The 27,422-nt window shown below is 42.9% G+C and overlaps 1 protein-coding gene across 2 annotated transcripts in view; it reads right to left on the bottom strand.

Annotated features, from left to right (window-relative positions):
• Hydin (Hydin, axonemal central pair apparatus protein) overlaps positions 1-27,422 on the bottom strand; it is a 345,749-nt gene that overhangs the window by 311,450 nt on the left and 6,877 nt on the right. For both annotated transcript variants that reach the window (XM_087594210.1, NM_001427650.1), the window contains 2 exon segments: positions 3,101-3,258; positions 958-1,083 (listed from right to left, as the gene is read on the bottom strand). In XM_087594210.1, the coding sequence (XP_087450336.1) occupies positions 958-1,083; positions 3,101-3,258 (284 nt within the window).

Genomic DNA, 27,422 nt, shown 5'->3' with positions numbered 1-27,422 from the left:
GTATGTGCAATGTCTGCAGAGGTCAGAAGAGGGCAGTGCATCTCTGGCGCTGTAGATGGTTATGAGCCAGCACGTGGGTACCAGGAAGTGAACCTCTTTGTGCAAAAGAAACAAGTACTGTTGGCCACTGGGCCATCTCCTCAGTCCCAAGTCGTTGTTCTTTTTTTTTTTTTTTTTTTTGGTTCTTTTTTTCGGAGCTGGGGACCGAACCCAGGGCCTTGCACTTCCTAGGTAAGCGCTCTACCACTGAGCTAAATCCCCAGCCCCCCCTTTTTTTTAAATAACTATTTGCCCCTAAAGGCGAGAACATATAGCCTACACTAAAATACAGAAAGATGAAACCACTATTTCTTAGTCTGAAAGTCTCTTAGAAATGGGCCCAAAGCAGGCAGCAAATGTGTATTGCTCCCTCCCCTCTTTAGTAGTGGGAAGGTTCAGGTAAGGAAGGATTGCTAGTGACTCGAAGGAGATAACCCAATGGGCTTGGCTGATATAAACCTCGGAATTACTCTTAGCCCGTAAAAAATTCTATCAAATACTGATCAGAAGTAACTAGGGAATAGAAGTATTAAGGAGTAGAATTAGTCAAAAGTGATTTTTTAAATACGGTTTGCTCGTGTTAGGTATAATGACTTTACTGCCGTGTCATAGAGGCCAACAGATAGGAAGGGAAGCAACCCAGGACGGGATTGGCTATCCTGGAAACACTCCATTCTACTTATCATCTGTCATTCTGAACACTGAGATGGTCTATGTACACCTTGATGTGCTTTTATGTATGTATGGGGGATTGCAATGCCCGCAGAGGCCAGAAGAGGGCATTAGATCTCCTGGAGCAGAAGTTACAGGCAGTTGGGAGCTGCCTGACATGGTGGGTGCTGGGAACTGAACCTGGGTCCTCTACAAGAGTCACAGTCCCTCTTAACCACAGAGCCATCTCTCCAGCCTTTGATGTACCTTTTGATGCGTTGTTTCTCCCATATCTAGGAGTTCGGTGATCTGTGGTCGGCATATGATTCGTGTACTTGCCAGTTTCTGCTCCGTAGTGAGGGACATCTCCTTCAGGAACTCTGAGGGCGACATCTAGAATGCAAATAAGACCCACGTTCAAACGTGGTTAGGCTGAGGAAGTGTTCTCCTAGGCGTGGGTAATGAATAATTCGTTCACGCAGCCGTCGGGATAACTGTGGCATGCCACTAAGTCCCCTTATAAAACATTGACAATAACTAAATTATACAAGAGAAATGCCATGCGCTTCTGAGGTCTCTGCACAGCAACTGACTAGCACATACATCTCTTTTGGTTTTGAAGAAAGCACACAATGGAACCCTAGAGAAAATGAGTTAAGGAACTGCACAGCGAGCTGTCCAAAGAGCGGAACACCCAACAAACAAAAACAAACAAACAAAAAAAAAACATAAAAAACACTCCTAGACATTAGGGCTGAGGAGTGAAAGGTGACTCTGCTTCTGAACCAACAGGCCAGACAAGCAGAGCCCTGGGGTGCTTCACTAACGACGTCATGACTGAGCTAAATCCCCAACCCCTAAGTTTTCTAATTAGAGACAGAGATACAATCTAATCGTTCAGAAATGTGTGACGTGTTCAGCAGGGGCTGTGAGCTCTGCATCAGGTCTAGATCTTGCAGCCAATCATATTCCCACACCTAAATCAGGTGCTCCAATACTTTACCAATTTTATGAGAAAATACCTGTCACTTGTCATTTAAATAAAACTAGTCCAGCAGAGAATTAGCTACCCCATGCCTGTCACTGCCGTGCAGTGTGCTGCTGTTCTAGAAAGTTCTTGCTTGTGGGGCCTACTTTACGTGTGAGGAGGGTATGATCATTAGCAGAGTGGAAGCCAAGACTTATTGTAACAGTTTGGAGTGCATAACTCAGCTTGCTTGGGTTTGAGTCTAGAACTCTTCAATAATGCTTGAGCTCTGTAATTGAACTCATTCAAGTGAAATGTAGTTTTCAACTTGGCTTTAACTTCCTTTTGACTGGAACACAGATGGGACTAACAGGGTTATCGAGAGGTATCGGCAATAGTGTGGTTTAAATTCAAACAACGCAATCTAAAGAACAAAAAGCCTTATATAGATATGTGCCAGCAGCCACCACAGGAGGCAAAGACTGTGTTTATTTTTCTAATCAGAATCGAACTGGAGGTCGGGTTTAGAGTGTAGAAGTGTCATTGCCAGGATCAGGGGTTTTTCTAACTGGTTTCTACAGCACACGGTTCATACTCCCATTCCTAGTACATTGTTTTCATATTCGAAATACACCTATCTTTATTTTAAAGAGAACTACATATTCTTCCTTCCTTCCTTCCCTCCCTCCCTTCCCCTCTCTCACTCTTTCTTTCTTTCTTTCTTTCTTTCTTTCTTTCTTTCTTTCTTTCTCTTTCTTTCTTTCTTTTTTTCTCTTTCTTTCTTTCTTTCTTTCTTTCTTTCTTTCTTTCTTTCTTTCTTTCTTTCTTTCTTTCTTACTACTCTGTGCCCTGAAAATTATAAAAAACAACTCTTGCCAAGGCACGGGTCACAGATTATTACAGATGAACCTTGTGGGAATTTGTCATTTGACTGTAACTGAATGGCAGTTCACAGGGCTCTATCTACCACCCAGAAAAGTTTAGTAGCTTATTCACACAGTTCTATGAGTTGGGTGTGTCCCCGCAAGTTCCTGTGTCAGAGGTAGTGGCTGAACTAGTTCTTTTCTTGGAGTTTAGCTCCCTTCCTGTCCCATATGGGTACTTTTGGTATGGAGCCATTATCAGATGAGACTACCCAGCACCGGACTTCCTGAGCTCCACAACTGCAGGACAAAAGAAACCTTTCCAAGTTGTCCAGTTTCTGCTGTGGGAACAGGAAATGGACTAAGAGCTCTCCTTGCAATTAATTGCCCAGTCAAACCCTGCTCTGTGAAGTACTTATGCAACATAAGAACTTCTCTGGCTGTGGAAGGTAATTACGCTTTCCAGCACGCTGGAGGCTGGTGTGGTATCAATCAGCGATTCTCCGATGCTCTGGAAGAACAACACATTGTTGCAAGGACACCGCGCTAAGCGTCTTACAGAGAAACTATGGTACGTTACCATCCGGTTCACTTCCTCCTCTGTGACCACCTTCGGGCTCATGGGTGGCAAGACTTTGCTCTGCAGTCCGGAGATCACTTTGGCCATCTTCCGATGCACAGTCCCCATGGGTTCCTCAAGCCTTTTACTTGCTGGTTTGAAATATTTCCTTTGTCCACCTAAGGATAAGCGGTGGAATCAGAGCGGACACCATTACTTCCTACATACGGGTCATACAGTTTTTTAACATGTTATGGAGTTTTGCCTGTATATCTGCACATATCCATGTAGTGTCCACAGAGGCCAAAACAGGGCCTTGGGTCCCTGGAACTGGGGTTACAGGTGGCTACCACACAGGTACTGGATCTGAACCTGAGTCCTCCTGAAGAACAGCTGATGTTCTTAACCACTGAGCTCTCTCCAGTTCCAGCACATGCATAACTCATAGCTTTGTTATTCATGGGAAAGCTTAAAAAATCGTGTTTAAAACTATATGTCAAATGCCTGGGATACATTAAACAAGGGGTTGAATTCCATTTGGGCAGATGCATTCTTACTCATTTTAGGCCAATTCTGGACTCTTTTGCTCAGGAAGGACACGGGCTCCCTCAGTTTACCATGTTTAACTTCCAAACAAGGCAAACAGACGCTGCTCACTGAGGACCCTGTGTCATCTGCTGCTTGATTCACTGAGTTGAAAGTGCCTCCCTCATGACAATCATCTATCCAACCAACAGATTAAACATGAGGCTTCTGATCTCCACAGCTGGGGAGAGAGAGAGAGAGAGAGAGAGAGAGAGAGAGAGAGAGAGAGAGAGAGAGAGAGAGAGAGAGAGAGGAAGGAAGAAAGAAAGAAGAAAAAGAAAGAAAGAAAGAGAAAGAAAGAGAGAGAAAGAAAGAAAGAGAAAGAAAGAAGGAAAGAAAGAAAGAAAGAAAGAAGGAAAGAAAGAAAGAAGGTTGGTTCTGAGAAAGATTTAAAAGTCACTAAGCACATGCCATCTCCAAATCCACATATTATATATAATCTCTCCCTTTGTCTTCACAGCTTTGGGGAGGTCAGATTAGTTGTTGTGACCACCATGTTCCAGGGTGCATTTGTCAAAGAAATCCTTTACCATACGAGATTTGGGGACTCCCATCTCGTACATGTTGATTATGTGGTAACTTAGTTCTTTGCCTGCTCATTCAGGAGTGAGTCTTGATGAAGTCACACACTCGTAGCCCGTTGATGTGTGTAGCCAGCTTGTGTATTAGTCAAGTAGGCTAATGTAGTCACTAGACTTTCTCAGGGTGACTTATTCACTAAGGCAGCAGTGCGGCATCATCTTCCCTCCCCCAACCTTGTTTGTTGGTTTATTAGGTCTAACATTTTCACAGTCATATGACATACTTTTTTTTTTTCAAACGAAACATTAAAACAATGGCTCTACTCTAAATGAATTGTGGTCAAAATATATGAAGATCTCAGGATGACATCAGTCCCATTTGTCTTCAGTCCCAGCATTGTGGGGGTGACAGGCAGCAGCCAGTTATGATGACAGGTGATAGATGCAAGGTAATTGCCCAACTCGTTAGCGGTTTTTCCATCTCTAGGCCACTCTTAGAGGAAATCATGACCGGGTCAAACATGCTCATGGTAGTCTAAGGGAGCAGCTGTGCTGTCTGGGTCCATATTTTCACTAACAAGAAAGCTGGTAGTTATTAAAATTCTGAAGCCCCCGTCAGAAAAGATTTTATTCTTTCTGATCTCTGTCCTTCAAGTCTGCCTTTGAGTGATTTTGTGCAATCATTATATAGCTCTTACATGATGTTGGTTTCCTTTATGAGACTGCTCAAGACAGTTTCAACACTACCCACTTCTATTCTTTTGATATGTCTGCTCTCAGGCCTTTGGTGAAAGCATTTTGACTAGGTCTCCTTCAGTCCCCAAAACCATCTTTATCTCCAGGTGCCCAGAGCCAGAGGTTCCTGGTTCTTGTAAGTGTCAGAGAGCAGCTATTCATGGCAGGTGGAGGGAGATGGCAGTGGCTTTGAGAGGGAGCCCAGAGCCCAGAGCAAGCGCTGTGTGACCAGAGGGAAGGGTGAGCAATCAGGGAAACCCCTCACAGGTTTTTAAAAGCAAGCTAAGGATTTTACATGAAGCAAGCTCTGAAACTGTTGAGGCTACAGAAAAACACTTGATCATGGGAAAATCCAGGGAAGCTTGCAGGCAGAATCCCTTCTGTATCAGGAAAGGTTCTCTAAAGGAACAGTGCCAGTAGACTGAAAATGCACACATACATATGCAAACATACATATGTACACACATATACATATATACACACATGCATATGCATATACATACATATATTCACCCACATATACATATATTCATAGACACATACACACATATACATAAATATATGCATACACATATACATATATATTCATACATACGTGCATATATTCATACTACAGATGCACACACACACATGCACAAAGGAGATTTTTTAGATGACATGAAGATGAAGACTGGTCTAGTTGCAGACATTTTCTAAGAAAGTAAACAGAACGGGAGTTAAGAATGGAAGGGGAAACAGAAAGCAAGGGGTAGACTAAGACCAAGTGATGTATATACATTAGGTGGGCATCAAACTGGCCTGTCGGTAACAGATTATTATGGAAAGGTAATACCTGTTTCCTGACTTTCCTGTATCTGATTCACTTCTCTCTTTGAACTCGAGCTATGCCTAATCACTTCTGAAAGCATCACCGTCTGAGTGGTGGGGGGCTATTCCGAGGTTAGGTTATAAAACACCGTAGGTCTATCTTGGTACCCTCTGGCTCGCTTGCACTCTCTCATTCTCTCCTTCTCTCTGTCTCTGACACTCTCTCTCTCTCTCTCTCTCTCTCTCTCTCTGTTTCTGTGTCTCTGTATCTCTCTGTTTCTGTGTCTCTGTATCTCTCTGTTTCTGTCTCTCTGTGTCTCTCTGTCTCTGTCTCCCATCACCTCCAGATCACTGCCATATTGTTGGGTAGTCCAGAAACCTACATAGAAAACCGAACAGTAAAGAGCCTGAATCTGTAGCACCGTGTGACTGTGCTTTAAATGGGTCTCCTGAGGCCCACTGGCAGATGCTCAATGAGTTGAAACCAGTTTATAGACAGAGTTGAGTCCAGGTAGCCACATGCCTGGAGCTGTATGAGAGGGGCCCAGATAGGAGGCATCTGGGCGTGGCCCACTCAAATTCTCAAGATGGGAACTGCGAGGAAAATAAATAACCGCTGTTTTAAACTACTACACGGGCACTTAGTTATGTTGCCATGGCTAAATATAGAGACATTATAAAGGATTTATTATAAAGGGAACTACTGAAGCATAAAGGCTTGCGGTCTGCTCAGCTCTCTCAGGAAGCTCTGTCGTGTAGATAATAAACCTTTCATATCTTCTTATTGGCCCATGAGTGTCTTTCACTAGCCTGGACATCCTTCAGGTTTTAGTCAGTGAGGAGCATTCTGGTGTTGAGAGGTAGCATTACCAGAAACAATAAAAGAAATCAGAGATACCGTAGTGAGATCTAACACTATACACACCCATTGTTTATTGGAAGTAGGGATTACATCTCTCCCTTAAGAGTAGAATTTATTTAAAGGACTAAATAAAACAAAAAGGAAACTCATACAGTGCTAAAAGACTTGCTTTATACTTAAAAACAAAGGGTAATGAAGATGGTAATAGATATTTATGAAATAACGCAAAAAATATCAATGGCAGCAGAAATCACAGGAGATGTACAGAGACATATAAGCACAGATTATGGATTTTTAATACTCCACTTGCAGGAAAAGGTATGTTAAGTGGGCAAAATATAAGTGGTATTCATCAGATTTGAACAATATGATTTGTTAGATTCGGGGATGCATACCGAATGATACATTTCAACGATATAAAATATCCTCTTTCAAGGGCAAAGGAAACAGTCTCAAAAAAAATGATCATGTATTTAGGGAATAAAAATGGTGGGAGGCTCCACAATCTACAGATGTTATTAATAGTAAATGCTGCAGTTGAAATGCGATAAAACCAGAAGTTAAGTCTCGGAAAAACTTAAAACTTTCTATTATGCGTTGGATGTGTTGGTTCCCACCTTCAGTTCCATTTCATAGGGAGTTGAGACAAAGAGAGAACCGTGACTGAGGGACCAGTTGGGATTACAGAACGCCAGGCCAAACCAGGTCACAACGAAACCCTCTTATTAATGAACAAGAATTAAGCAAGAATTATGACTCCATGGAAGAAACGAACCTATCATTTCAGCTTACACAATTGTAGTAATGAACTTAAAATGGCGCTATGAAATACACCACAGAATTAAATGTTATGGCTCCAAACATGTACATTTATGTATTATATATCATATTATTAATAGGACCAACACTATATATGTACGTATATCTTGGGTTTTATGTATATGGTGTACATGTGTCCAGCACCCCTATTCTAGGACTCTGCCCGAATGACATATTAAAATATGAGATTGTATACAAAACCATGATCTTGGTGACCTACAGAGAGCCTTGGGGATCATGGTGCAGCAGACAGGAGAGAAGACTGCACAGAACATACTCTCATTGTGGACTTCTGAGCCGTGAAAATGTTTTACATACCAGTGAGAAAGAGGAGAATCGATTCTAAAAATGGAAAACAAACCAAAAGCAAATGAACCTCTCTGTAGATCAAGGTGGTGTCACAAACTCAAGAGAAGACAACTCCGCTGACCTTAGAACTATCTTTGGATTGCTCTGTTTTCTTGGGATTTGCCAGGAAAACATAGAAGGCAGCATGGAAATTTTACTACCCACCCAATGTCTGTTTATTATCGTTAGTGGTATTGTTAAAAACAAGTATTTTGTGTCAGCATTGTTAGGAACCAGGTTGTCTCAACATGAAAACAACAAATTGTAAAAAGTTCTTATAGAAGAAATCCTCCGTATAAAAATATTCTGAGTGCTGAGGACCAAGAGCGCGGGCACGCTAAGCGTATATTATAGCCTCGAGTTAATCCTCAGTCCTGGAGAGCCCATTGGCTCACTTTTGAATTGAAAGCCTGTGGAAGCTTTCTCTTTGTAATAAGCTGCCCACTGGAGCAACGGACACCAGCAGAAATGACAGTCCTTAGACTGAGATTGTGAAATGCCACTGAATGCCTCCAAAAGGACCCATCGCTTCTAGGAGAAATGGTTCATTTGAGGTTGGGAGCCCACACTGTGAGATGAACCTAGAACATTCTATCCTACCATGCAAGGAGACTCTCAAAGGCTGCCAGGATGGTGTCAAAGACTTGGGGACAAATTTAACAGTGAAAGACTCAAACGCAGGTAGATATGCAGCTTCATGTACTCCACAACATCACTGATACGCTCCTGTTAACAAAAGCCCAGACCTAGTTCTAAGCTTCTAGACTGTACAGCCAGGCAGCTAGCGGGAAGGGGGTGGGAGTCAGGTGGATGGACAAGACCTCTTATAGGAATACAATCAGCCAAATTCAGAATGTAGGAAAAGTTATGGGAAACAAGAAACATTTAGTCAAGTAAACTGCTTAAGCAGGAAGAGAGAGAGAGAGAGAGAGAGAGAGAGAGCGCAGAAAGCCTTTAACCAACCAGGTGCAAAGACGGACCTTGGGAGCTTACGAGCCCTCAAATAAATAATAAAGGGTAAGAACCATCACTGTTTAATGAATTAAGTGTTTTTGTCTTTAACTAATTACGATCCCATCAAACCCTATCTATTCTCAAAGCTCAGTGGTCCTGTTGGCATTCGTGCTTACTATGTATGTCAACAAACCTAAAATATGCTTTAAACCATGTTAGGTAGATTATGGGGCAGTCTACCTGATTATAAGGAAGTCATTACCTATTAGCAATCTTTAGGAAAAGTTTGTAGGTAAACAGGAATCATGTCTGAGACTGACTTTAAAACACTCTAGAAAAAAGTGTGTCTATATATGCTTTTCTCTGTGTGTGTATGTGTGTGCATGTGTGTGCATGTATGTGCATGTGTGTGTGTGAGAGAGAAAGATGAAATAAAAGTGGGGAATGTTGTGAATACTGAAGTTTGTTCTTAAAACATGCATGTGCATGTTTTCAACCTTTTTTATAATTAAAAATAGCAATAAGGATGATGGCTTAATCACTGTTCTGTTCTATTGCTAGAAGAGACACCATGATGACCAAGGCAGCTCTTACAAAAGAAAGCACTTAAATGAGGGCTGGCTTACAGTTTCATAGGTTTAGTTCATTGTCATCACGACAGGGAACATGGCCACATACAGGCAGGTGCTGGAGCAGTAGCTGAGAGCTACATCACGATCCATGGATGGGGCTGGGCGGGGAGAAAGAGACTTTAAAAGCCCACCCCCAGTGACACACTTCCTTCAACAGCATCTCCTAATCCTTATAATAGTTTCAAAGAGTGTCACTCTCTGGTGACCACACATTCAAATACATGGACATGTGGGAGCCAAAATTACTCAAACCATTGCACATGGGGAGATGGCTCAGTCACTAAGTGTGCTCTACAAGCATCGGGGCCTGAGTTTAATCTCCAGAAACCACATAAAAATTTAAACAAACAAATAAGTAACAGTCACAATGGCCCATGTCTACAATCCCAGTTCTGTGCAGGTAGAGACGGGTGGGTCAAATGAAAACAGGTTACATAATCCTAATACAGAATGGCATGGCACAGAGTAAACATTCCCATTCTAAAGGAGCATTAGGCAGCAGCAAGAAAAAGCTGGATCCATAGAAAAAACAAATGCCACAGAGCAAACTCCAAACCCTGCTCTGCGCCTGGTATCTGAGGCCAGTGGTGGCATCGTTTTGACTCCACGGGTTATTCCTCCTCTCCAGTTCAGCCTTTCTCCTGGAAATGCCCCTCTCTGTGCTCCCCTCAGCTGCCGAGTGGCAGTGGCTTTCTGGGACCTTGGTGCAAGCCTGCATGACATCCTAACTCTCCCATGCTGCGTGCCTATGAAAGAACGCACACATGACATCGACAGAGGCTGCTGCTGGATCAAGGTGTAGTCAAGCTCTTTTCTAGCACACAAGTGGCTTTGGTTTGCCTTGGTGGCTGAACCTGGGGAAATGGCTCCATGGGTGGTTGAATTTGAGCAGGGAAACCCTTCCTCAGCATTTCCAATTCAGACTATCCCTTCAATGAATCCTCCTTTTTACAAGTTGGGAGCTTTCACAAATGTGGCTTTCATTTCAAGGCAACTTTCCTATTGTCCCAGCCATCAAAGTTCTCTTTAATGCCACTGGTCTCTTTAAAAATTACAGCTGCTTTTTATCCACCTACCTTATTTACAACTTTAAACTCATACGTGTACCTTTTTTCACCAAATGGCACATTTTTGATATCTTTCTGCTGGGTCCCTGTAGGTCTGACTATGAGCAGTGAGGAGTAACCATACCACGGTCTGGATGTTCCGCTGTCTGCAAATCTCCACTGAACAACTCAATCTACTCTTTTTGAATTCAGCCTCAAGAAAGATCTCAGGACGTGGGCAGAATAAAGCCAAATATTTTATGCCAGGATGTTACATAAATTTTTCTAGCACGGTTTCTAATAAATTCTTGGTCCCCTCTGAAACTCCATGAGCCGGGCCAGCATGACCACATTTCTCTCAGAATGCTGGTCCTCTCAGCTCCTCCCCAAGGGCCTATTAATCTGCACTCCCACATTCCAGGGCTTCTATAGCCTACAGCTCCAGACTCTCCACAGGCCTCTTACAGACCTGTTCCAAAGGCCTGAGAACCATGTGTCAGGTTTATCACAGATTGTTACTTTTTTTTTTTAATCACGACTTGGTACTTTTTATATTAGTTTCTTTTGTCATTTACTCCTGCTGTTGCTGTTACCAAAACCTGCTAAGAAACAACGTATAGGAAGGCAGCCTTATTTTGGTTCATGGTCTAAAGGGAGACAGTCCATCATGATTGGGAAGGCATGGAGGTGTGGGCAGCTGTGCTTGCAAGAGTGTGAGATAGGTGCTTATATTGTGTTAGCAGCTGAGAAAGCAGAGACAGACTTTGGGCATCTACCTGCTTTTTCTCCTTGATTCTCTTTTTTGAAGGGTCACGTCCAGGGTCACGTCCCATGGAGTTGTACAACTCACGCTAAAAGTAGGTCTTCTCTTTTTTTACCCAAAAGATGCCTCAACATATAAAAGAGACACGTGCTCCACTATGTTCATCGCAGCCTTATTTATAATAGCCAGAAAATGGAAAGAACCCAGATGCCCTTCAACAGAGGAATGGATACAGAAAATGTGGTACATCTACACAATGGAATATTACTCAGCTATCAAAAACAACGAGTTTATGAAATTCGTAGGCAAATGGTTGGAACTGGAAAATATCATCCTGAGTGAGCTAACCCAATCACAGAAAGACATACATGGTATGCACTCATTGATAAGTGGATATTAGCCCAAATGCTTGAATTACCCTAGATCCCTAGAACAAATGAAACTCAAGACGGATGATCAAAATGTGAATGCTTCACTCCTTCTTTAAATGAGGAAAAAGAATACCCTTGGCAGGGAAGGGAGAGGCAAAGATTAAAACAGAGACTGAAGGAACACCCATTCAGAGCCTGCCCCACATTTGGCCCATACATATACAGCCACCCAATTAGACAAGATGGATGAAGCAAAGAAGTGCAGACCGACAGGAGCCGGATGTAGATCGCTCCTGAGAGACACAGCCAGAATACAGCAAATACAGAGGCAAATGCCAGCAGCAAACCACTGAACTGAGAATAGGTCCCCTATTGAAGGAATCAGAGAAAGAACTGGAAGAGCTTGAAGGAGCTCGAGACCCCAAAAGTACAACAATGCCAAGCAACCAGAGCTTCCAGGGACTAAGCCACTACCTAAAGACTATACATGGACTGACCCTGGACTCTGACCCCATAGGTAGCAATGAATATCCTAGTAAGAGCACCAGTGGAAGGGGAAGCCCTGGGTCCTGCTACGACTGAACCCCCAGTGAACTAGTCTATGGGGGGAGGGCGGCAATGGGGGGAGGGTTGGGAGGGGAACACCCATAAGGAAGGGGAGGGGGGAGGGGGATGTTTGCCCGGAAACCGGGAAAGGGAATAACACTCGAAATGTATATAAGAAATACTCAAGTTAATAAAAAAAAAAAAAAGTAGGTCTTCTCTCTTCCGTGAATTCTCTCTCAGAGAATCTTCATAAACATGCCCAGAGTGTGCCTCCTAGGGGAATCTAAATCCAGTCAGGTTGATGGTGGTGACTAACCAGCAGAATACCTTTATATCGGATCAATTATTTCCTTTCATAGCCATATTTCCATCTAGCTAGAAAACTTCAAATTATCCTATAAAAGCTACCTCCAAAGATCTTGGGAAGAAAGTCTTTCCTTGGTCAATTTAAAGAATGCAGATTAATCTGCTCTGCATATACCTTGATTACTGCGGGCACTAAATCAAATTATTAACTGCGCTACATTGAATTTATCTGCTTATGGACGTGTCTATGGCTCTGGAATATATGCTCCTTGACTATGAGGACCACATAACACTGGCACTTGGAAGGGGTTCAGTAGAAAACTGTCCAACTGGATGGGTATAAAATTGCAGTCACTCAAAGAATTTTCCTGAGGCTTAGACATCTCTAGGAGTAAACATTTCAACCTTTTGCTTTGTCTTTCGTAAATGTCTACTTTTGACTTCTAGTATTTCTACCTAATAGAGTTCAGGTTGAATAAGTGCTCACTTTCTGTGACTTAACAGCTTCTTTTCAGAGAATAAGGCAGAGGTAGGCAAATTCCCAACCAACCCTTAGGAACCAGGACTTGGGGTTTTCCACGGAGCTCTTCATATACTTGTGCCACTGAATTCCATTTTTTTTTGTGATGGTTTAGAGTAGATGCTCTTAAGCACAAAATTCATTTTTTATAGGGTATTACATTCTCTTCACTCCTAGGAACTCAAGATAGAGTCGAGTCTATAAGAGTTCAATATCAGAGTGGATGGCTGCCTGGGAAAACAGAACTTCATAATGTGTGTTATTAAATTGGTGAATGTCTCCAGATGCTACACAACTGTGTGCTTGTCACATTAATAACCATCATGAGCCCCACAACACGCCCCCATCCGTCATCTCTCTGACTACTCTGCCTTCTGCCTTCCCTTTACCATCCTTCATTTCCAAACCCCGCGTCTTCTCAGAAAAAGAGAAACGGAGAATGGTAAATTTGCTCCCAAATTAAATCTCAGAAATGTTAAAATATCCCTTCCAGCTAGTGAGAAATATATGACGTGTAAACAAATTTGAACATCTTTGGTGTCAGGCACTGCATTTCACATTCATATTATATTTCACTAGCCCACGCCCTTTTAACACATTTTAACAGAAGATTTGATTGACAAAAGGCTTTTCCCCAGTTATTTTTTTTTCTTTTCAGAAAAACAGACTGTTAGCAATGATAAACCAAATTCCTGATAAAATCTCATTTCCACTAGGCCCAAAGGTTCCAGAGTCCTTAAACTTGGCAGGTACTCTCCTTGGACCCTGGTGATGACAATGACAACAGAGTCTACTCTGGTAGCTACCAGCTGCCACATAACAGACTGCTCCCAAACACAGGACAAAACAGTACTGCTGACTTGACTCTTAACTGGGTTTATCATTGATGGCCAAGTCTCAGTGACCTAAAAGGTTTTGTAGGAGTTTGGCTGGGTGATTTTGACGTGGGTTCTCTTGTGAGGTTGTAGTCAAGCACAAGTCTGAGGTTGCATAATCAGAAGGCTTCACAAAGGTTGGAAAATCCAAGATGGCTCACTTATACGGCTAGAAAGTCAGGCCTGGCTATCAGTACAAGGCTGCAACCTCATCTTTCATAGACCTGTCATTGGGACTGCTTGAAGGTCCCCCAAAGCATAGCGACTGGCTAGAACCAAAGCAAGCAATGTAGGTGGTCACATAGAAGTATAAATACGATGCCGTTTTCAATCCAAACATTACACAATCATTTACACATCCACTGGCCACGCAGATGACACAATTTCACTGTGGGGAAGGTCACATTTGTACATAAATATCAGGATTCACGGTAAATGAGCACCATTTTGGAAATGACCTGTCCACCTGAGGTAATTATTAAAAGGATTAAACGCGATAGAATTTGTAAAGTCCTCTTTTCTCAGAACCCGGCATATTGAGCCTACCATTGTTATATAGTTTGGCTAAAACCAAAACAACAAGAAGAAAATCTAAAGAGAAGAAAATCCTCTTCAACTGGTCTTGCTTGTTGGACGTAAATGTGAGAGCTGATGCGAGCTCACACATCTTCAGCCTCTGCTTCTACAGGAGTGGGGGAGGGGGTTATTCCACGGGGGATGTGATGCTGAATACTGTTACCAGGAAAGTGTCATGTGGACAATACCGAAGTCCATACAACACGACTTTTGTGGTGAGTTGGGGGTTCTCTGGGTACTCACTGAGTGGAAAGATTAATTTTCACTTTATAATCCTGCTCCATCTCCTGCTATTCTACCATCTCTAAAACTGCTTTGATCTCTTTAAAATTGGATTATTTCACATGTTACCAGTTTCATGTTGGCCTCTGCTCTCCTCCCCTTGAAATATTTCTTGAAAACAACGTGTCTCCATGGGATGTGTGACTTCTCGCATCTCAGGTGGATCAAAGAGAGAATTTTCAGAAGGAATCCTATTTGACCCGCGTGGGAGAAAAGTGACATTCAGATATACAAGAAAAAGTAACTTTTCCAAGGCCAAAGTACAGAGAAGAACTGCCTTTTTATAGGACAATATCGAGTGTTGAAAACTTGTTCAAACTGTACAAGCTTCTAGACCTGACACAGTGGGAAAGTCAAACAGCAAACTAAAAGTCACATAGGAAGAACTTAACTACAGGAAGACAGAAAGGAAGCTGCCAAACGAGCTTCCTGTGCTTTGTGAGCCCATTTATATCACTTAAAAATTTTGTCTTTTATTAAATTAACGGTACAAGGTAGTCTGTTTCATCCTGCCACTTTCATTGTATGCATATAATTTAATGGTTAATACCATGATGATAAGAAATCCAGTTCTAGCGTTGGGCAGATGGCTCAGTCCATACCTGTAGCATGATTACGAGGATCTGTGCTTCGGTCCCAGCAGCTGTGTAAAACCCCGGCATGGCGGTGAGTACCTGTAATCCTAGCACCCGGGAAGGGAGCAGCACCAAGCCTAACGCACTGGGGGCTTAAGTTGAGTAAAAATCTTGGGGAGAAAGAACCTACCTGCCCCTTCAGGCTGTATATCTGACCTGGCACACCAATCCTCTCTTGCCACTGATAATTTTGGCTTTCAGACTTTCAAATGTATACTGGAATCAATTCCATTGGATACCCAGTATTCAGCTTCCAAGGCACACCTTCTTAGACTTTCCGTTTGCAGGGGCCAAATTTTGGGACATCATAGTTCCCTATGTCTGCTCTCCAGGAGGGAATACTTGCCTGTACTGTAAACATGGCCCAAACCCAACACTACAGAAGTCATCGGCCCTAGAAAAGGACACATTAATGCTGCTCTTCAAAATGGGCATATTGCCAAACTGCCTTCTAAATATTCGTTTATATCCATGAATCATTTCTTATTACAATGTTAACGATTAATGCAGACACGTGTTTCAGTTCAAAAGGTCAAAAATAATGAGCAATGGGTGTTCAGCCATTGATGGGCCATCTATATCAACCCCTGTCTTCACCCCAGGGCTCAAGGAAACTTTGTTGAGAAGAGAGTGGGAAGAATGTAAGAACTAGGGGTGGGGAAGAGCTCTGTGAAATGCTGTCTGGATATAACATGACTAGTGCACACACGAACTCACAGCAGCTCCAGTTCCCTGCATAAGATAATGAAGGTTAACGATCCCAGCCTACGTGGAAGAGGGCTTTCAAAGCCCCAGCCCTCAGTGAGGAGCTACGGGAAGCTGACTGCAGCTAGGGATGGAAGGGCCACTGTCCATGTGGGGTGTGGCCACTGGTAGGTTCTCTACCCCTCAGTGGATGAACTCGTACACATATGGGCAGCACTGGTTGGACTCCATGGGTATAAATCAATGAGGGCTTGCAGTTTGGAGGCAGATGTGATGGGGTTTGAGGTAGAGAAGGGTAGATATCATCAATGGACATTGTATACATATATGGCATGTACAGAAAATAAATAGGAATTAAACTGTATGAAATTTTAAAGGCATAAACAAAACAATTATTAAAAAGAAAAGCATCTCACAAATGCACAACCCAGTGAATTATTACATTACAGGGGTTGGGACTGAATGATAGCCACTCAAAGCAAGAAACAAAACGCGGAGTGCCTCTTCTCTATGCTGAGCTCTTTCTATCGACCGCAGGAAACCTTGCCCTTGTGGTGTCTGCTCTCCCGTGATTTAAGCATCTGTCCCTGAGCACAATAGTCAAGCCTGGTACTTAAGGAATTGCCCAGTGTGCATTCTTCCCTGTCTGTGTCTAGCCTCTATACCTAATGTGTGTGTGTGTGTGTGTGTGTGTGTGTGTGTGTGTGTATGTACTGGATGCAGTTAGTCTGTAGGTTACATGTAATTGTCCACCATAATTTGTCCGTGCATTCTACCACTGATTAGCATTTAGTTGGTTTCCAACACAACAGATTATAAAGCCATACACATTTTTGTAAACATCTCTCCACAAAGACAAGCAGAGTATATACATCCAGGAAATGAGCTGTCAGGTCAGAGCATGCATGTAAGCCAGTTTCCATACAAGGGCACAGTCACACACACACTGCCCACCTATTCTTTAAGTGTCTTGCGAATATTGGGCAATCTACACCATTTTTATTGGAAATAAAATCTGTCACGAAGAAGACATATTGAAACTACCATTCCCTGACACTCAAAATTCTTGGTATCCAAATATTAAACCAAGGCTAGCTTCTTCATATCTTACTATCAACAGCAGATACAAAGACTATCATCTGCTAGGTTAGCAATAACTATTTCTTAGTTTATTACCTTGATTGATTGATTGATTGATTGATTGATTGTCTGTGCATGTATGCCTGCATACATGTATATCACATGTGGTATTCAGAAGACAACTTGGAGGAACCAGTTCTCTTCTTACATCATGTGGAGATTAATTTGAGTTGTAACCTGAGGGAAAACATCTTTTCTTATGCTGAAATGAGTTTACAATAATTTCCTTTACTCTATTTCGCTTGGATTCAAAATTGCATTCTCAGTTGAAATACTGTTTAGCAACTTTTAGGGATTTTGTTGGGAGAGTGCATATGCACTTACTCGTGTGCAAATGTGTGCATGCACATTTGTGCACAGAGAGGCTAAAGGACATTGGGTGTCTTCCTCCTCAGCTCTTCACCGAACTTTCTGACACAGGGTCTTTTCCTGAGCTAACATGCCAGCCATCACACCCAAAGTGATGAACTGCTAGTCCAGAGGAAGACCCTGAACTGCTCTTTCCAAGCAAGTTGAAGATGGTTATCAATTAGGAGAGAATAAGTTTTATACCTCATTGGAACTATATGCAATTCCAAGATCAATCAGCCTGTGTGAAGGGCGCCAGGTGCATCTTACAATGACTGGAAACCTAGAACTTGGGAGAAACTAAGTATCTGCACTACATGACCCAGAGCTGTTAATCCTACACAAGAATTCTTCTGTTTTTATGAAGCCCACATCTGAATGTAACCAGCTTCTGCTTGCAGAAGGTGACAAGGGTCCAAAGATTTCCGGTCTTTGGTTGGTTGAGTTTAAGTTCATGGTATTTGTAAATCAAGAGAGAAATGGTTCGTTTCCAGATCCTAAACATAAGGAAGCTCATACATTTTACATATGTTTTTCTCAAAGAATTCGCGGCTCAACCCGAGAACATTATTAAAAAGTGATCTTGTCCTAGTCCCACAAAATGTCTGACAATCGGAATTCCTTGCACCGTGTTTGCACAGAAGAGCAAACTCAGATCCACTCCTTGACCGTGCCTATGGCTCCCACTGAGATCAGCAGAGAGAGAGAGTGGTGCTTTCATCGGCCCTCCCCAGCCAGTGGAACTCTCTGTCACAATTCCCAGAAGCATGTGAACGGCAAACGCATCTGACCCTTCTCTACTGAGTGCCTTCTGCTCGTCTCTGGCGGGTACATCCTCGCTAGAAGCTACTTGGTAAATGTAGCATTTCTACCTTTTATTAAAATGTCAAATGCAATTCTTTTAATTCATATTGGATGGCTGTCACAGCGGAGTTCAGTAATGAAAACCAGTGACAGAGATTTGTTACACGCTATAACACTGTACTCAAGTCGTCTGGCAAGCAACGGGGCCATTTTTCTTCTCTCTGTTATTAGACTAGTGAATACTGACTAAGAAATCCTTATTGTGGTTCCTTCATGGGGTTTGGCTAGATTGATCCCAATTGGAAAGCGTGAAAAATGTTTGTATCCACCCTACGTCCCTAGCAAGAACAATAATAGGATACCTTGAATTTAAAGGGAACTTTGATTCCCAGTAATGTATGTAATCCATTAGCTGACTCAACCATCCACATGAACACAATCAAATGCTCCCAATGAAAATCCTCATCACCCCAAAGCATTAAAGAGCTGTCAGGACAGGAAAGCAATTGCCAGACCAGACCCCAAGGAAAAAGCACCAGAGAAGGAGACAAAGTACTGAAGCATTACAGCAATGTGTGCCCTTGGGGCACTTGATTATCCAGGAACACACACATGCGTACATGCGAGCACACACACACACACACACACACACACACACACACACACACACAGAAAGAGAGAGAGAGAGAGAGAGAGAGAGAATGAAACTAAATCTTGAAAAAAACAAAAACAAAAACAAAAACAACACAGATTGCCTCCAAACGGACAGTTTAAAAAAGAAAAAGACAAAAAAGAAAAAGTCTTTTCAAAACAAGGGCAAATTAAAGACAGTTTGAAGCAGCAGGTCTAGGAAGTCTCACCCTAGCAGCCTCTCACTGAAGAAAAGTCTAACAGAAGGAAGTGATCTTAAATGAAAAACCCGTGAGGAAGGAAGAAATAGAGGGAGATGGTGGGGCTTGAATGAGCACGTCATTCCTGGAAGATCATTAGCTCTCTGACCCTAGTTGAGTAGCCCTCACACCAGCACAGCTGGGAAGTGTGAAAGGCGACAGACAGTGACAGAGAGACATTGATGCACAGAGCTCCCATTCTTTCAGCCTCCAGGCCAACAATCTCCAGGCGCCTTGTAACAGACCCCTCAGATGACCTCTGTGAGACCATTCTGCCGCCTACCATGGTAGCCCCTTGACAACACATTGTGAAACTGGTTTTATTTTCTTCCCTAACTCACATTTCAGCCTGGTTTCTATCCCTTACGATTGTTAACCAAAAAGTAAAATATCAACTATAAGGTTCTAGACTCAGGCCCTGTCTCTGGGGGAATTCAAGAGAAGAGTGTAGGGAGTCCTGCCCCATCAGACATGAACACATATTGTAAAACCATGCCTGGATCAAGAAATCAATAAGCTATGACTAACACATTTACTCCTGACTGAAAGTCAAAAGACCACCTGGAGCTATAGAGAATGGGGGTGAGGCAGGGGCATAAAATATCATCACTGCCTGTCTTGGTTATCGTCTCTAATGCTATGATGAAATATCATGTCCAAAAGCAACTTGGAGGGGAGGGGATTTGTTTCATTTCACGTTTCCCATCACAGTTCATCACCAAAGGAACTCAGGGCAGGCCAGGAACCTGGAGGCAGGAACTGATGCAGACCATGGAGGGGTGCTGCTTATTAGCTTGCTCTCATGGCTTGCCCAGTGTGCTTCCTCATAGAATCCAGGACCACCTGCCCAAGGGTGGCACCACCTGCCCTATAGCCTATCCCTCCCCATCGATCGATCACTAATTGAGAGTGTTTCCACCATAGGCTTTCCTCCAGACTAAATTTATGGAGGCATTTTCTCTACTGTGGCTCCTTCCTCTCAGATGACTAACTCTAGCTTGTGTCAAGTTAACACAAAGCCAACTAGGACACTTCCTAAATAAGTCCTGAACAATGACAACAGTCATGGACATGCTAACACAGGAGGGGAGCACTCAGGGGTCCCCCACCCCTATGCGAAGAGCTGTAGAGGAACCTGCTGGGGGAGGGGAACTCAATCCTCCCCAAGGATTGGATAACCTAACAGGTTATCCAATACCAGTGGTCAGCCCTGGAGACGTAAATACAAAGGACAGGAGGGGACTCGGTAGTGTGCATTTACGTGTAACACACATAACTTTAATGATAATTATTAAAGAAACAGGGAATGAAAGAGAGGACATGAGAGTGAGTAGAGGCAGGAGGAGAGAGGAAATGATATAATTATATTTTAACTTTTAAAGATTGCAGGAGCTGCAGAGAGATGGCTCAGTAATTAAAATCAGACATTGCTCGTGCAGAAGGTCAAAGTTCAGTTCTCAGCACCCACACTGCGGGGCTCAAAACCACCCTGTAACTACAGCTTCAGGGGATCCAAGGATCTCTTCTGGTCTCTGTTGGCATCTTCAGACATATATAAAAATAAACTTAGAAAACCGCAACGACGGAAACCACTCAAAGTGGCACTGAAGTCAACTTGACTTCAACATTGTTCTCTTGGCCAAAAGTGGGGATCTCAAACATTCACAGATGCAGATTCACAAAGGAACTAAGCTCGGATGTGTGTGCAAGAAAGACAAAGACAGACAGGAGTTGGGGCTCATTATTGTCGTCCTGTTGGCATATATTTCATAGGAGCCACATAACAAATGAGAAAAAGTCGTTTTATATAGAAAAATTCTAGATGAAATACCTAAGAACTGGCAGTTCTTTTTTCTTTCTTTCTTTGATGATTTTTTTAAAGATTTGTTTATTTTATGTATATGAGTACATTGCCATTCTCTTCAGACGCACCAGAAGAGATCATCGGATCCCATTACAGATGGTTGTGGGCCACCATGTGGTTGCTGGGAGTTGAACTCAGGACCTCTGGAAGAGCTTTCAGTGCTCTTAACCACTGAGCCATCTCTCCAGCCCAAACTAGCAGTTCTTACAAGCATCACAACACACTCCCACCAGACTGATGGAAGCCCTTAGGGGTGTGGGCGTGAGTGTGTGGGGCGTGAGTGTGTGCATGCGCACACGCAAGCTTAAGGAGGCCAGAAGCTAATGTCAGCGGTGTTCGAGACAGTTACATCCCGTCTTGTTTTTTTGAGACAGGGTTTCAAAAAACCCTTACACCGGACATGGAACTCCCAGTAGAACAAAACTTTAAAGACGTAAGGCCACATGGAAACTGTTCAGAAGGCGACCTGGAAGGAGTTCTTCATTAAGAATGAGAAGCACCGGGGTTGGGGATTTAGCTCAGTGGTAGAGCGCTTGCCTAGCAAGCGCAAGGCCCTGGGTTCGGTCCCCAGCTCCGAAAAAAGAAAAAAGCAAAAAAAAAAAAAAAAAAAAAGAATGAGAAGCACCAAACATGAAACATAGGAAGCACAACCAGGGAACAGCTACATAGCTCTGTGGCTTTCCACTCTGAATTACTGCTTAAATCACATCTTATCGAAAGACGGCACAAAAGATGGGAGGTTAGGCTTTGTCAAATGGGAAGTGTTCGCAACACGTAGCAACACGACCTCCCTCAGGTCCAGAATGCTGAGAGAGCTCCCATAAGAGAGCATTTTAAAATATAATCCTATGGAGGGAAAGGCAAGCAAAAGACCAGAGTGACTGATAAATATATGAAATATGTTCGACGTTATCAGTCATCAGGAAAAGCACATCTATAATAATAATAATAATAATAATAATATATAATATATAATAAATGATTTAATCACACAATCAGAAAAATGAGTAAGAATCACAAGGTAGTATACAACCACAGGATAGGCATAATTTGAGTCTGGTGATTGTGAATATTGATCCTCTGTGTTACAGTAAAAGGTACTAAATACTTGCTGGCGGGACTGCACCTGAATGAGACCATGTCCAAAACTAGCTTTTTATTAGTTAGTAAACCTAAGGGTTTATGATCCAGGACTTTTGCTCTGGTCCATAATCCAGTGACATATATGTATATGCTACAGACGCTGAACAGATCTGCCTGCCATGGTGCTCTTTTTATACTGATGTATTGGGAACAGCCTGTGTCTTCATGGCAATACACAGAACAATGTGCGGTGCTCCTGGACCATATTCATCCACAGAGGAGATGCAGCTGATCAACAAATGCGGGCATTTAAATGAAGTCGAGAAAAAGAAGAATCAACCAAAAATATGCATACAGACAGTGATTCAGTTTACATAATGCTCAAGGGGAGGGAAAATGGAACCCTGTTTTCAGGACTGTATACAATAGAGTAAAGCTGTAAGAGAAATCAACACCAACAGACACTTGGGTCAGGATGGCAGTGATCTCTGAGGTGAGGGAAAGAGAGGGAAGTGTTTCTGGAATGCCCAGGTTGGAGAGACAGCTGCGACCATAGTGACTGTTGTGGTTTCGATAAGAACAGCCCTCATAGACTCTTATGATTTAATATGTGTCTGCCAGTTGGTAGAACTGTTTGGGAAGGACGGGAAGGTGTGGCCTTGATGGAGGAGGTGTGTCACTGGGGGCAGGCTTATAGGTTTTTGAAAGACTTGTGCCATTCCCAGTCAGCTCTCTTTGCTTAGTGCTGGAGAGATGTGAGCTCTCTTCTTCCAGCTGACTGCCAGCACAGCTCCACTCTGTCTGGGACTCCCTCATTATCCAAAACTGTAAACCCAATTACACACTTTTCTTTTGTTAGTTGCCTCAGTCATGGTGTTTTATTACAGCAATAAAAAAGTAACTAATTCAGTGGTCAAGGGCGCTTGCCGCTTTCCCAGAGGACCTCAGTTTGGTTTCCAACATCCACATTGGGCACGTTACAACCACCTGCAACTCCAGGTCTGGGGGAAACGATTCCCTCTTTTGACCTCAATGGGAACTGCATGCACGTGGTACACATTAAAATAAATAAATCATTTCTAAAAACATATTTCTGGGATAGTATCAACTTAATTTTGGCCGAGGTGAAGATTGTACCTTTGAGCCCTTCTTGATTGTTGTCAAGTTATGCATGTACATGCATGCATATATGTATCCATACATGTGTATGTCTGTATCTATATATGTTTCATATGTTCACATGTATGTTTTATTTCACAAGTGAAATTCTAAAGAGAATTCATATTAAAATTAAACCTTTTGCAGAACTTAGAACACATCCTTAAAATTACGTAACTTACTTTGTCCTAAGGTGGCCTTACTTCAAGAGCCCCCACTCCTACCCCAGATGGTTATTCATTATGTCTAAAGTAGGTCCCTGGTTTACTAGTTTAGGAAGAGCTGGAGTCCAGACTCCATGGGCAGGTAAGATGTTTTCCCCAAGAGCACAGTGGGGCAGAACTGCACCAGAACCAAACGCAGCTTAAAGATTTAAGAGGGCTTAAAGATTAAAGGATGCAGTAGGTACAATTTGCAGGTTCTTGTGAGTTCCCAGTTAAATGATACTTGCTATCTATGGATCAGTGCTGGCTGTTAATTTGATCTGTGCTAAACCTGAGAGTTCTCCTTGCCAATATTCTGCTGTTAACCTCTCAATCCTAACAAGTTACAAGAAAAATAGCAAAAGTTCCCGGAAGTGCCATGAAACTTGGTGGGACACACAAACTGACCCCATTTGAAGTGTTGCTCCAGGCTGTCATCAAGTAAGTCCAGGGCTACCCACACCTATAACCACTTTCCAAGGTGAGACTCCGTAACAATGTAGAGTGGGCAGGTAGTCCTTTGTTCTCGACTGATAATCACTGTCCTGTCCTACGGTTCTCTAGAAACCGCTCTACCCAAATAGGAATCCCACTGCTCACATCTGAATCTCACCTCAGATCAAAACAAAATGAAGCCTTGTGTGTGGTGATCCCCGGGGGCCCTGGTTAAATGTAAAGGCTCATTGTTAAAGGTCACTGTCCTTTGTTGTGAGTACAGTTCCTGTACAGATCAGCAGCTGAACCTGCCCCGGGGCACTGGGCATCATTAACCAGCTGCACCCTCAGAATAAAGTACAGATGGTTAATTACCCAGCAAATGACTACTTCCTTGTAGGAACAAAAGCCTGTACCTAAAAGCATCCATAGTATGCTTGGGTGTATTTATGCTCAGGCAAACAAAACACAGTTCCAAAATTTCATCTGTGAATAGACCTCAGCAGGCTCCAACTGCACTGTTTCGTGGTTCACACTGCTGAGGTCGAGTTCAGGGGAGGGACTGGGGGCCACATCTCAACTGATTAAATACTTCTTGGGGGTGAGAAACCTTTTCTGAAAAAGAACCAAAAAACAAACCCTGGTTTACTGTGGTAGTGTTCAATAAATAAGGTGAGAATTTCGTCACACACTCCTGAACTTTATCACTGAAGACTAGAGCAATAAAGTCAGTCTGTCGTGGACAGATGGACCTCCAAACCCCTTGGTCAACAACAAAGAACCTTTCTACATTTTAAGATGATTTATCCCAGGCATTTGTTATAGTAAAGAAAAAGTAACACACTGTGAGATGAAAGGTTTCATCGACCCCGCCCCCTTTAAAGCAAAGACATATCCACATTAGTTTTCTGAGTGGGAGAGATAGGATGGATTTTTCCATAACCTGGAGGACTTTCACATAAGTCACGTAGTAGCCGAGCTCCCAGAGTTCAGCTGTCATAAACACAGTGCACTCAATGGTCGTGAGACTTCCAAAGATCCCATTTTAAGATATAGTCTATGAATCCATGTGTAGCAGGGATAAGATCTGGAGGGAAAGCAGAGGAGGGGTGACCCACGTTTGCTTGAAAGCCCTCTCTGACAGCTGCAAAGCTCTGGGCTTTGTAAGAGGTCAGGATGCCAGGGCTTGGAGTAGGGCACTAATCTTGTGCCAATGAAGACCCTTTCTTCTGAAGAAGCCCTAGGCGATGGGATTCTATTCAGTGTAATTGTATGTTAGGGGGAGGAAGAAGCAGCTTGCCGAGGTTTTAATTATCAAGGACACACTGGCTTTCTCAGAACCATCTGTTTAATTGTGATTACAAATGCGATGTAAAAACACAAGTGATTAGCCAACACCAAGTTCCCTGCCACCAACGGTTTCAACACAACGAGCCACATTGTGGAAGAGCGTCGTGCCCCTTCTCTCTCAGCAATATTTCATGGTTTAGCAACTGACAGCCTACGATTTATTGCAGAACCTCATTCAGGAAGAGCTCAAATTATTAATTAGCGTTCTTCGATTACATCCTCTGGTTATTCCTTTTTATTAAAGCTGAATTCCCTGAGAGTATAGGGGGGATTATAGGAGAGATGAGACAGGCGAGAGCCCTTTCTTTCCACTTCCCACCAAATCCTGGCAGCTTCCCAAGACAAGTGTCACCTATAATTAACTACCAGGCACATTCCAGAGCGTGGTGGGACTTGTCTTTGGCGTTCACAAGTGCCGATTTCTGCTTTCCTGGTATTGGCTGTCATGTTTGTCTTGCTGTCATTATTTTAGAAGCTATGGATGCTGGAAATTGTTTTCAGGTATGAAAATAGCTTAACCTTGAAATTTATTTTAATTAGAGATTTTTCCGTGCCACTGCTGAAAAGTTGGGTGGTTTATTTATAAACAATAATGATAATGAGCAGAGGTTAAAGAGGAGGATGAAAAGGAGGAAGAATCATCATCATCATCACCATCACTATCATCATCACCACCACCACCATCATCATCACATCACCACCACCATCATCACATCACCATCATCATCATCAACACCACCATCATCATCACCACATCATCACCAGGATATCAGATTAAACAGATACACACAAGATGCTGACAGAGTCAGATCGCCATCCTATTTTCTACCTGGGACATTTTTGATTCTTATTAAAACCATTTTTGAAGAAAAAAATGTCAGAGTTTATGGTCTGCTGGTGACACTGTGAGAGATTCCTTCAGCCATTTCACACAGGTTTCTTTTTGCCTCGCACACAGCCTACTGGACCCTTTGGTAATGGATTTCAACTGAAGACCACCATGCTAACGATATCACAGACTTCCCCGCAAGCTTTTTAATCAGGAGCAGAGCACTTTAAAGTCCACTTCCCTTCCCCGCTACCTCCAGGGATAAATATGGGCCTTTCTTAAAAAAAAAAAAAAAATCAAAGGACTAAAGAACTTAAATCCTCAAAGAAATGAAAAGGCTGCACAGTTTGGTTTTTCAAATTAAACCAGATCAATTCCTAACATCTTCTTCTCTGCGCAACCTGAATCCTCCCAGCCGCGATCCTACAATTCCTCCTGCCTCATTTCAAACCCCATCCTATGAAGAGCCGGGTGCTGAGTGCTTCTGCACTGCTAACGAGGAAGCAGAGGAAGGGTTTGCTCCCAGGAAAGGGCTATCATTCCTTCGCTTTTGATGATGGTGGCATGGCTGATGGGGTGGATTACGGTCCACTGCGTTCAAACGAATGACCTTTAACCTTTGTGGTCCAAGTCCCAGTGGAAATCCGATGGAGGAGGCTAGGGACACTAACCCCCTTAATGATGCATGTCAAGCTAGAATCCACATACCTGGGGTCAAGAGTCCCTAAGCAATCCCAAATGTGGACCAATTAAAGCAGCCTTCGAAAGCTAACCAGCCATGTGGGCTGCATTTAAGCTTGAGAAGAATTTCCATATATTGAATGATTGGAGGGACAGTCTCAAAACTATGCCAGGTGCCCACGATGCTAACAGACTGTCCAGTGACCTTACCTCTTCCTGCTGATGCGTGTATGGACGGTTCTCACACAGCCAGAGATAACGGCATCACCAAACAACCAACAGTAAGACTGGCCACACTGTGTGCCTTCCAAGCACCACCATTTGAAGAGCTTTTCGACCAAGCTTTTAAAGTTCCTGCCACTAAGTGCAGAGGAGAAAGTACACCCATTTTACATGAGCAGAAAAATCCATGTCCTCGTGTCTATTCTCCAGCTGGTGTTTGGAAAACCTTCAGGTTTCCAGTTTCCTCACACGTGAAAATGGTCAATGTGTCCAAATGTGAGCTCAACTTGGAGCTAGATATAGTAATACGTGCCTTTAATCCCAGCACTCGGGAGGCAGAGGCACGTGATCCGCTGTGAGTGCAGGTTTTTCTGTTCTCCATACTGAGTTCCAGGTCAGCTAGGGCTACGCCACAGAAGGACCCAGTCTCAAAAAACAAACTTACTCG

Source organism: Rattus norvegicus, chromosome 19, assembly GCF_021556685.1.
Source record: "Rattus norvegicus strain SHRSP/BbbUtx chromosome 19, alternate assembly SHRSP_T2T, whole genome shotgun sequence".
Classification (NCBI taxonomy): Eukaryota; Metazoa; Chordata; class Mammalia; order Rodentia; family Muridae; genus Rattus; species Rattus norvegicus.
The sequence above is the reverse complement of the archived record's forward strand: the minus strand, read 5'-3'. Positions and strand labels throughout refer to the sequence as shown.